Here is a 12,123-nt window from a genome sequence, read left to right on the forward strand (position 1 = left end):
AACTAACAAGCACTGTGGCGGTCTGAGTGTGCATGCATGGCATCGATCGTGCGTCTGTACGTTCATTTAAAGAGGGACGTACGATTGCACAGAGCAACAACATGAGATAAGTCTGCAAGTCACAGTTTCATGTTTAAAGTACACGAGTGAAACAAGGTTAATTAATTAATGGGGACAAATCGATCAGCGGTAAGTACTCACGATACTTAAGATGGCATCCAAGCAACTAAAGGACAACCGATACTTAAGATGGCATCCAAGCAACTAAAGGACAACCGACATAAAAGATTTGTGATCCTTCGTCCAAATATAAATATAGGTTCTCCTTTTCGATTACTGGCAGATAAAGCAAGTATGCAATGGAAGCGCCCTGATTAATGTCTCTGAAGATGAAGTACGTTACGTACATATTCGATGGATACTGCATACTCCCTCCATTCCAAAATAAGTGTCACTGATTTAGTACAACTTTAGTAACATCTTACTTGCTTTGGCCATGAAACATCACAAGAAATCCGCAACACATCTTCTGGGAAGAGAAAGTATCTGCAAACTGACAAATGCTCGGCGACAGAACTGTCAGAGTGTTTTATTAACCTCTAGGTTAAAACAACCACATTTTTATTGTCACTTGTTAGTCGGTAAATCTAGCTGTCTCTGCTGTGTAAATATGTACATGTTGGCATGAATTGAAAAAATGGATATGAACAAGCAGGCGCTGCTGCAAAAAAAAAAAATGAATGAGAACAATCAGGTGCTAGCAAGGCACCACCGATCAATGCAGCACCCTGCCAGTGCAAGTAGATGGGTAGAGGATATTGTTGATTGATGTGTTGTATTGCTGTGCATGAAGTCATCAGATTTCCTTTCAGCCAGAGAGTACATCACCGTTTGGTGCATGCCCATGCCCAGGCAGTCTGGCAGTGTCAATAAGCTCAGCACAATGTTAGAGCGGAACCATCGCCAGACATATATCTTGTATACAGAGAAATAGCTGCAGGTTATAAAAACATGATTGCAGCATAGGATGACTTGTTCCTCAAATAGTCTTCGAGCATGGATGGCAAATTTTTGCCCTGGTCAGACTAAATGTTGTACAGATGAATCAGAATTAGCTAAACGCTGTGACGGTTGGCCTTCCAGAATTCTCTGCATAGCAAACCGACACCTGGTTCCAAAAGCATGAGATGTTAGCGTAAATTCAGGCGAATAAATCAGTGCGGATGCATAGCAACTGAGTTTGCAGCCTTTAAATGCAGCTAAGGAAAAAAAGGTGAAGTATGGTTTCAAAAGCATAAGATGTTAGCGTAACTTTAGGCAAATAAATCAGTGCAGATGCATAGCAACTGAGTTTGCAGCCTTTAAATGCAGCTAAGGAAAAAGGGTGAAGTATGGTTTCAAAAGCATAAGATGTTAGCGTAACTTTAGGCGAATAAATCAGTGCAGATGCATAGCAACTGAGTTTGCAGCCTTTAAATGCAGCTAAGGAAAAAGGGTGAAATATGGTTTCAAAAGCATAAGATGTTAGCGTAACTTTAGGCGAATAAATCAGTGCAGATGCATAGCAACTGAGTTTGCAGCCTTTAAATGCAGCTAAGGAAAAAGGGTGAAGTATGGTGTAAGCAAAGCTATGCACTTCAATTGTCAGCAGTTGTTAAACATGTTGCTTCTAGTCCTAACAAACTCCAATGTCGCCTTTTGCCTAAGGGAAAAACTATCCAATGAGATGAGCTTAGAAACACATGTATCTGTTACTCGGACCTAGTAGCATATTTGACATGAGAGAGCAATGGCTTTGAATTTGACATGAGACAGAATGTACTACCCTCCATCAGAAATTTGCTCTAAGACCCACCCCAGGCACGGCCTACACACGGATAGCACCGCCCTTCATCTTGTGCACTTGCTTCTCATCAGAAAAGGTTAGCCCAGTAGTGCTGCTACAATTTGGGCCAATTAACGTCACATGCTAGTGCAATTCAATCTGTACTGGCAAGTTGGTACAATAAAAGGGCCAAGGTGTCAGTGTTATTTGACTGAGACACGGGTCTAACAAACATGCATCCGATTCAGATGCATATTTGACACGACAGTGTAATGGGACCTGACTATGGTTTTATGGCCTTTTCGTTGAAAGTTATGTCATTTCTATGGATAATGGTCTGTGTATGCTATATCCTCCCTGAGAAAGGTAGTAACAGTCCAATTACTAGGTACAAAGCATTTGCTACTATATCAGGTATGACTGTAAGAGGTTAATGGCTTTACTAAACTGCCTGCAGTGCACAGTCTTAGCTGTAGTTCGTTAAAAACAATTTCAGTTTTACCTCCATGGTAAGTGATCCATGAACATAGAAGGAGTAACAGCAATATCCCTGAAGTTCTCTCTTTTCGCAAAAACAGCTTTATATGGTTGTTCAGCTTCCTGAGGGTTCCAGCATTTCCAAAGAGGAAAGAGGCTTCTTCTGTTCCACACCACATGAATAATTAAGCCTGCAAGAAACATCTCTCGAGACTCAACAAGTATTTCCCCAGAAGATGTCTGAGCCTCTTCCAAACCGGAATCATGCCCATCAAGTGGAATCCTCCGGACATCCTGATCAATTTGTAGGCTTCGATAGCTTCTGGGCTCGTCTATGGATGAACTGGGTCCATTGTAAGCACCAAAGCCATTTTGCAAATCTTGAAGGTCTGGCTCAGTATTGCATAATGCATCCTGGTGTGTAGACCGCCTTTCATGATACTTGTTTGCATTCAAAATTCTGCGAGCAAGTTTTTGTATCATTGCTGTATCATCTGGAGAGTTATCTGAAAGACTACTTATTGCAGCAGATCGTAGCCTGAGGATTGAGTTGATTGAAAGGCGAGAAGAAAATTCGTCGTTGTTTACAATGCTGCAAGGAAGAGGAAACAATCAGCTAAAGATGCTAATAAACCTTGTTAAGAGGACATCACATCAAGGATGGAAGTTCCATGGATAAATCAGGCTACAAAACAGCTTCCAGTTTACTCTTACGTGGTAACAAACTGTGAACAGGCTTCAGCTATTGTCAAATCCACACAAGGAAGTGGGCCATAAGCATACACATGCACATCTGGGTATCTGCCAAAAAGCTGTCCAAGAACAAGTTAAGCTTTGAAAAGCCACTGATCAGCATCTACAGGTAGGATATAAAACAGATCATGAACAGAGGTACTCCCTCCGTTTTTATTTACTCCGCATATTAGAGTTGACTGAAGTCAAACTTTATAAAGTTTGACCAAATTTATAGAAAAGAATATAAATATTTAGCACAACAAATCTATATGAAGTGGAAGTACATTCAACAATGAATCTAATGGTATTGATTTGTTATTGTATATGTTAATATTTTTGTCTATAAACTTTGTCAAAGTTTGTAAAGCTTGACTTTGACCAAAACTAATATGCGGAGTAAATAAAAACGGAGGGAGTAGAAAACAGCAAGTGAAATCATATGTGTTGATCAAAGATTTATATGCATATAAAGTTTCGTCATTAAGTAACCGAGAGCTTAATTCGCCTAACAGGAGTACCCTGGTGGGTGGAGTGACACAACTGCATGGTCACCATTGGGCTACAGTTCAGTTCCCAGGAAGTTAAAATAAGAATGACAGTGGAAAAGGAATATAATTAACAAAAAATGTGTACGCAAATAATAGTGACGGTCCAACATGTTTTACCATCATTCCTAGGACTGTAGCAACAGCGCCTCCTAAAGAATGTCCAACAAGACGAATTTTATATCCATGACACTCACTGCCCTCCTGGACTAGCATAGACAGAAATCCAAGTTTTTTGGAGGACGTGTTTTCTGAGTTGCCATTATCTAAGAGAGAGAGAACAGATTAATCACCACAAATATTCTTTCACGTAAAGTGGTCAATAAATACACATATTGCATCTAGTCTTCCAATCCCAGGTGATAGTTTGGTAAAAACGAAATCAAATGTAACGAGCAGTATAGTTATGTTGCAAACCAAATCAAATAATGATACAGAAGAAAATTAAAAAATACTACTATTAGCCAATAACAATTGGATGGCATGGTTCCAAAATTAGTACTCCCCCCGATCCATATTACTTGTCGGAGATTTAGTACAACTTTAAAGTTAGCATACTTTTTGTACCAGCACTGTACCCAGCATGTTTAAGCATAGTATAGTTAATACAGTGAAATATACTGAAACATGCAGTATATAAGATTACAAGGTATTTACAGAAAGCAGACACGAGCATGATTAAGCCATTTCAGATACCGGAACTTGAATTGCTGGACTAAACTAAGTTATAAACATTTTATTTGAAAAAACAAACCTCCTGTGCAGTTGTTGAGTTGCATGAAAAGCTCCCGAGCAGCCTCTACAATACCACCATGTCCATAGTGCGGGAATGTAGAAATAACTCTCTCCCTCATAGTTACAGGCAATAGTTCACTACTGAAGATAAAAATTAGCAAAGTTGAAAAACAAAAGGGGTTGTGGATACGGGATATCACCCTAGTCCACTTAAATGGTCTCAAACCTCTAAGTTGGCTCCTCAACTCTATTCAACTTATTCTTTGCATCAGTTTCTCTACTGAAATATAATTCCACACTAAGTCACTAAGTCCAATTATCTGATTTACCTTACCATACCACGAGCTTACGGGCAGCATTATGGACTACGGCAATCATGATGTTTCAAAGCGCTACATGAGCCTTTTCACCAAAATTTCACTGCTACAGTAACTGTATTTTATCATAAACCCTAATAATATATTAATCTAAAGCACCACAATATCCATTTTGTTTAACTGTGCAAACAACCAGCTATGCAATAGTTGGGAAGCTGGTAATGATGGAAAAGTATGTGAAATTAAAAAATAAATTTGTATAGAATGAAAAAGGAGTTCAACGATCAAAATCAATAAAATTAAAATTCTTGGACCAAATTTTACGTTTATAAAAATTTAGATACTAATCCTATGTGCTATGGCAACCAATCTCCAAAGCTGAGGCTACAAACACTAGCCACAGCCTACACATTAAGGGAAAATTGGCTATGGGACACTTATTTTGTGGCAACTGCTCAGTACCACTGCAAAATCCGGGTTAATTACCAGAGCACACAGGAATCACTCAAACATTATTTCTTGAGCTAATAGGAGAGGGAACACACGTGAAAAGTGTATGTTGCCTTTTGGTTCAGGATATGGTCCAACTTATTTTCCTTTGCTCTGTTCATGGTCTGACCGGGTCCTTCATTCTTTCATTCATTTTACAATTGTGCGCCAAGATTAGCCATTGTTTTAACGCATCTGGTTCATCATTTTTAATTCAAATACTCCTCCATTATGTAAGGCTATCAGAGTTCAACCTTACAAATTAAGGACGCCACAACCTAACAAGTTCAAACATCACATAATGTGGATTTATTCAACATGGCTAAAATCGGTGCACAGTGCAAAATGGAAAAAAAAAACAAAGGTCTAGCAGCACCATGTATGGAGCAAAGGAGCAATAAACTGGAGCATGTCTTTGAACCAAAAGGCAAAATAGACCTTTCACATGTGTTCTCTCAGAGCAGGTGGTCACAATGTAAACAAACTATTTTGAACACTATAATTAGAAATGGATAAGTAAGAACAGAATAGGTGGCTATTAAGACGAACGTACTTTACTAGTCCATCCAAATCTTCCATAGTGAAAGCACATTCTCTGCATAGTCCATCGGTTATGAGATCCTCTGGTGTCTCTGTCCCACGCACCCCAATAAGAACAGTTTTTTTGTCATGGAGGACCACAACAAAGTAAGCAGCTTCACGCTTGCTCTGCATCGTTGAAAAAAGGTGATCATCAGATACTCCTAAAAGATTTCAACGCGTTATTTTCTCTGCCACATTTTTAACTGTGCCATGATGCCTTGCTTGAAGTGAATCAGTCTTATGAAAAATTCAGCACATAATAGCAAACATAATGGATCATTCAGACCAATTTCAGGTTCTCAGCTACTCAGGGTAGTTAGATGATGTATATTAGACTATTAGTATGCTCTAAAAGGACGAATCAATCCCCAAAAAATCACAAAAAACAACCACCAATTATAAGCAGAATACAGAAACTGGTCGCCAAGGGTCAGCTAAATGTAAATGAGTGCAAAATGAAAAGAGGTGTCAGCAGAGAAACATAGATTATATTACCAATGCTATTTGTAAATGGTTAAAATAATTACGCCATCCCACTTTTATTCGACATCAATATGGCATTACCTGACGAACACGGCCTCGAACAAGTGCTGTAGGTGCTATATTAACAAATCTAAGGAAAGCTGCAGCATGCCCTCGCCACCAGTTATCACCATCAAGTGCAGGACGCCTGAACAGAGATTGGTATGTAGTAACTGTTATGTAAGTAACGAACAGCATAAACTGTTCTGCTTTTAGGGAAATACCACAGATCAACAAATCACGAAGATGTGCATACAACATTGATTTAGATTAAGAACGCTAGTGTATAACAAGAATTTTCTACTTCAGACCAGTGAGGACAAAGAGAACAGTACAATTTAGCTTAATTCACTAAGGATCTGTTTGGATGTCAGAACTGAACTGGGTTTGGAGAAATGGAGGTCCAATGCAATTTCAAGAAGATATCAAATGGGTTCGCAAATCAAATTATCTGTTTAGTCAGTATGGAAACAAGAGTACAGAAATGGAGTACCATCCAAATCCAAATCATGTTTGGCTGCCAAAGAAATGGAATGGAATCACACAGGCGGCTAAGTCTTGGATGCTAGCTGGGTCACACACGTGCTGACGTCCTTGGCCTGCCAAACACGGACAACCACACATCCTGCTCAACGTTGTGTGGTGCACCAGGGATATCACGGCGTGGCCGCCGCTGTCTGGCATGGAGCACATTCGCCAGAGATTAGGGGAAGCAGCACCACTGGCGGCGACGATGGGCAAGGACCCCACGGTGGTGGCACAGTCGACAGCAGTGGTGGGCAAAAAAGGGCAACGACCGCTGAATGCCAGCGGCGGCGGTGGGCAAGGATGCCCAGTCAGCCGGGAACCCATGGTGGTCGTGGCCTTCGAGGTTTGAGTGCCTGAAACAGTGAAATCTGATTCTGCAAGATCCAGAGGGCGACGACTCTATGGGAGAGACCTCACCTCACCCAGTTATGTTCCAGTTCCAAATTCCAACAGCATTCAAACATCTGATATTTGAAAGACACAATTCCAGTTCCCAATTTCATAGCTCAGTTCTAACATCCAATTGGGGTTGTCAGTTATTTTCCTCTTTCGGATTTTTCCAGATAAAGTTGCCGAAAATAAGATCACAAAGTAATAACAGAAAACGAGGGAAGTTTGAGAATCAACAGACAACTGAGAAAAGACATGGTAAATATACCTTAGGCGCGCCCATGGAGTTAAAACGCCTTGTCGATAAACCCATGCGCATGGAAACAAAATGGGGTTTCTTCCGACATCAAGAAGTGGCCCCTACAATCATACCTTTCCATGTCATACAAAGCAGGCATGCATAGGAAATATGTCCCAGTTAGATAGTGTCCAACCGTGTAACATGCTTCAGCAAAAGGATGGAGAACAGCAGCTTCTCGCATAAGCTTATGAGGTGCCTCCACAAGGTCAGTTTGCAAATCAGGCAAATTCCCATGCTTCTGCAATAGAGCAAGCCCTATAATACATACCATAGAAGAGATCTTTATTATACTGTTAATACTAATGGAGCACATAATATAATACTAGGGGTAAATCCATGTCCTTTTGGACTTACCCATCTATGGTTAATAGCAAGGGAGCTGCCTAGCCTAACCAGTATAAGAAGGCAACTACTTGAATTAGGAGACAGGAGAAAAGGGTGACCATGGAGCTACAGTCTGAGCATCATTTTCTTCTGGTATTCTTTCTGAAATGTTACAGGTTTTACATTTTCTATCAAGTAAATGGCACCAAGCCCACCTGTACTCTGTGTAGAAAACAAATTGCAGCCAACTTCAAATATATGCAATTACAATATTATCGTTTGTGTATTCTAAATTTGTGCAACAAAGTCACCATCATCTGAAATACAAAGTTAAAGTCTTATATATGTCTGACCAAAGCTCGATTACTTATAAGAACATTTTCTCCTCCAGTTTTCTGGGTCAAGGGATAGGAATTAAAAATATTCGAGTTATTTGGTTTTATATAGAAGTCGTGTTTTTGAGGTGGAAGTGGACACTGGACAGATTGCACACACTTAAAGTGCATACTGCAAACAGATGATTACCAAAAGGTGAATTATATGTTGGATTATGGTAGTAGAACTTATATATTCTTTACTGGATGAAGTACTGATATGGCTATGCACATCTTTGGGCAGGTAGATATCAAACTTTCAGTGTATTCATGCACATCTTTGAACATATATTTGATATGAAATTACCAAGACGGAGAGCCAACCTGCTAACAGTTCCAAATGGCCAGTCCCAGAAGCACGATATGCAACCAATTCACCCAGAAGTCTTGCCACAGAATATACCTCATCTTCTTCCAATACGGCTCTAAATCAGCACATAAGAGGAACTAGAGTAAACAGATATATTAATATTGAAACCTCACAGTGTAAAATGACTGGATATAGACTTACAGATACTTTGCACGTCCTAGGCAGCACAAAGCCTCACGAATTCCATGATCAAACACTTCCCTGTAATGAGCTTTCCATGCCATATCATGTGTCGCATAGAATGATCGCCATCTCAATACATCAGAACCCGTGAAGCACTGAAGGACGACCACAACCCAGGAAAGGATAAGAAACAAAGCAATTAATGCTCGTCTGGAGACCAGCTCAGCTCCATCCTGTCCTAGATTACAAGCAAGGCAAACTAATTATTGGAGCACAAGATAGACATATGGAAGCAAAGAAACATTAGGCAAGTGGACGCTGAATAAAATACAAGTCCTCAAAATGCATAATTTACTAATATTAATTCAGTATATTCACATTGACACCAAGTGCAACAAAAAGTAGGTAGCATGCCCTTTGTACTTGTTCAACTAAAAAAACCATCTAGAAAATCCAAAGAAATATATTCAACAAATGTTTTATATGAACAAGGTTTACTTGGTACTGAGCTTATAGCAAACAATGTCTTGAAAGGGCAAGATTCAAAGCTAGAATATACAACTGATAAGTGGTATCAACCAACTCAAACATACCAAAGAAACAGGACGTGGGTTTTCTTTCGTTGGGAAGATCTCTCACAATGACAAACATGAGATAAATTGCCCCAACCAGCTGCAATGCACCAACAGCCATACCAAATCTAGTCCACCACAACCAGCGTTTATACCTCACCTGTTCAGCAAAATGGAAGTAGCAATGTGATAAATAGGTAGAAAATATACTCTTCTCGGATCAAATTCAAGTTAAACAACCACATTTTAATAAATGTTCATATCCTGTCATTAATCTGTTTACTTATTTTCTTAATTCCTTTAGCCCATCTTTTTCGTCCCTTCATATCCGCCCTATTATCCCCGACAGAGTGTAATCATGGAAAACTGAATATAAATACTTAGATAATTCATTGACAAGCCTCAACATGGAATGCTCGATCTGTTAGCATTGCTCTGGAAGAGTTTGGTGGGAAAACATGTTAACAACGCGATCACGAGTGAATTATGATCCATAAGGTGTAGACAAATGTGGTTAGTTTGCTGTGCATTTTGAGACAAAATACCACTTGCACTAAGTACTAACCCTAATAACAACGAAAGCTACCTCCCAATCAATAGAGCAACAAAACCAATTAGATGCAGAGGGTATCAATCCCATTAGAGGGGCTTAGGGAAATCCCAGTTGGCGATCAAATATGGTAGCGTGCAGCAGCAATGAGCTTGAACTAAATTAGCACCAGAGCTGGACATGGATGAATTAAAAAAATAAGTTAGCCCTGATTGACAAGACAAATGAATCTACATAATCTTGTGCGCTTGTGTTCGACAACAAAGTTGGGTACCACAATCGTCAATGATATCTTATCATTCATCAAGAGCATTTCAAACTTACTTGTCCTATCAAACTTGTGCATCAAATCAAGTTTTTAACAGACTGTAAGTTCAACTAAAGCCACAAACTGCAACCTCATTATTGTCTAGTTTTGATCACTAGAGGAATACTACCAGACTGTAAGCTCATTCAAAGCCACACCATTATAGCAGCATTGCCAGCTGATATCTTCCATCAATTACACCACAATTGCATCAAACCCACCTTACAAATCACAACTAAGCTAGTAATTCATAACAATGACCGGAGCAACTGAAACGATCCTCAACCATAACCACTCACAGATGCATAGAAACCCCAAGGGCCTGCGTTTTAAGCAATCGAAATCTAAGTAAAATCACCCGAAGGAATAATCCAACCTGGAATGCACCTACCGGAGAGGATCCTACTTTTGCGGGGCCACCCACCAGAAAGGTCAAATCTACCAAACCAGCAACAGGAGCTTGATTGATTGAGCCTCACCCTGATCTCGTGGCGGGCCACGGCGTCCTCGGCAACGGAGGCGGCGGCCTCGTCGAGGTGGCGGCGAGCAATGGCATCCGCGGTGGCGTGCTGGGCCCGCGCGGCGCCGAGCATGGCGAGCACCCGGACGGCGGCCATGGCGGGCACGGCGGCGAGCGCGAGCCCCCAGCCGCAGCCGGGCGGGAGCGCGGCGTCGATGAGGTAGAGGCCGAGCAGCAGCACCGCGCAGTTGAGGCCGCCGACGAGGAACGAGACGACCCGCACCATGCCGACATGGAAGGAGGTGGCCCCGGCGCCGGCCGACGCCGCCGCCGCGGGGGCCGCGGACTGGCCGGCGCCGGCCATGGCGGGCCTCCGTCGGTCGGGCGGCGGCGGCGGGGAGGAGCGGCGGCGGGGGAGGGGGAGGAGGAGGAGGCGGCGGATTGGGAGGAGGAGCTGGGCGGGAGGGGTGGCTGCGGGCCCGCGGCAGGGGAGGAGCGGCTTTCTAGACATCATCCGGCCGCGGCGGCCATGGAAAGCGGGGGTCGCGGGTGGTTGGGGACGGAAATAGAAACCGGGAGACGGGGGGAAAGAGTCGGCCTCCGCCTGCTGAATTGCCAGTTCGTTCCGGGGACGTTTCCGAGGTTGAGGTTGAGCTGAGCTGACGATTGTTGCTGACTGGCAGTTAGTTGCTTCAGAATTTCTTTTTCTTCCGTTTTATAGCTGGACTTTTGGAGTTGGTGGAGATCACAGACTCATGATCTGTGAGCAGGACCACCACCATGCGTGCAATGGAAGAAACGATTTCTATGATCTTTTTCTCAAACACACACCCAAATACTTTTTTTAGTCAAACACACACTCAAATACATGTCGTTGTGAATTAGGGAAAAAAAATGTTAACTACGTGTTTGGTAGGATGCATGAGGCCCAACCAAGCCGCGTGAATCCGGCCGAAGAAGAGAACAACACTGATGTGGCCGACGGGAGAGAACTTCTTCTCTGTAGCAGCGGAGGGGGGGGGTATGTTTCATGACATGTGTTATGAACTTTGTTGTTGTATGTAACAATGACAAATTTATCCATGGGCATGGGTACCCGACCCATATGAGGCATATTTTTCTACCCATGGTAGTGCGCAAACCCTACTCGGTTAGTCATGGGTAGGGTATGGGTATATTTTTCTGTCTGTGGCTATACCCATGCCCTATCCGATTATCTCACGACATTTGTTATAAACTCTAAGCTGCCAAGTCTATGTGTTTAAGCTTCATACATCACCCCATCCTCATCCCAATAACCAATTCCCCAACCATAGAAATCTCTCAGTGGATGGCACCTTCATTATAGATGAAACTAGCAATTATGCCACCACCCTTCGATGTTGATTTGATCTGCCCGATAGGTACCCATCAGGCATGGATACCTGTAGGGTATGGGCATGGGCACAGATATCTACCTGATGGGTAGAGTATGGGTAGGTTTTTACGCCCATGAGAAACATGGGTATGGGTATGGGATTTTTATACTCGCACTATACCCTACCCATTGCCATACTTAGTTGTGCATGATGAACAATTTGTGTTGAATTTGATGTTG

The 12,123-nt window shown here is 41.9% G+C and overlaps 1 protein-coding gene across 2 annotated transcripts; it reads right to left on the reverse strand.

Annotated features, from left to right (window-relative positions):
* Positions 1-545: 545 nt before the first annotated feature.
* On the reverse strand, positions 546-11,206 carry LOC125538806 (uncharacterized). 2 transcript variants are annotated; one of them, XM_048702095.2, is made up of 13 exons: positions 10,546-11,206; positions 9,231-9,369; positions 8,656-8,875; positions 8,469-8,569; positions 7,580-7,701; positions 7,414-7,505; positions 6,270-6,375; positions 5,677-5,831; positions 4,337-4,455; positions 3,703-3,848; positions 3,017-3,114; positions 2,328-2,894; positions 546-1,168 (listed from the first exon to the last, which is right to left on the reverse strand). In XM_048702095.2, exons 1-13 carry the CDS (start codon positions 11,038-11,040, stop codon positions 1,081-1,083), a joined length of 2,448 nt encoding a protein of 815 aa, XP_048558052.2. In that variant the 5' UTR covers positions 11,041-11,206; the 3' UTR covers positions 546-1,080. The 2 variants fall into 2 exon arrangements, with proteins under 2 accessions (XP_048558052.2, XP_048558051.2); XM_048702094.2 differs by having other exon boundaries at positions 4,337-4,458.
* Positions 11,207-12,123: the final 917 nt, after the last annotated feature.

This window comes from Triticum urartu, chromosome 2A (genome assembly GCF_056163025.1).
Source record: "Triticum urartu cultivar PI428250 chromosome 2A, HENAU_Tu73, whole genome shotgun sequence".
Lineage (NCBI taxonomy): Eukaryota > Viridiplantae > Streptophyta > Magnoliopsida > Poales > Poaceae > Triticum > Triticum urartu.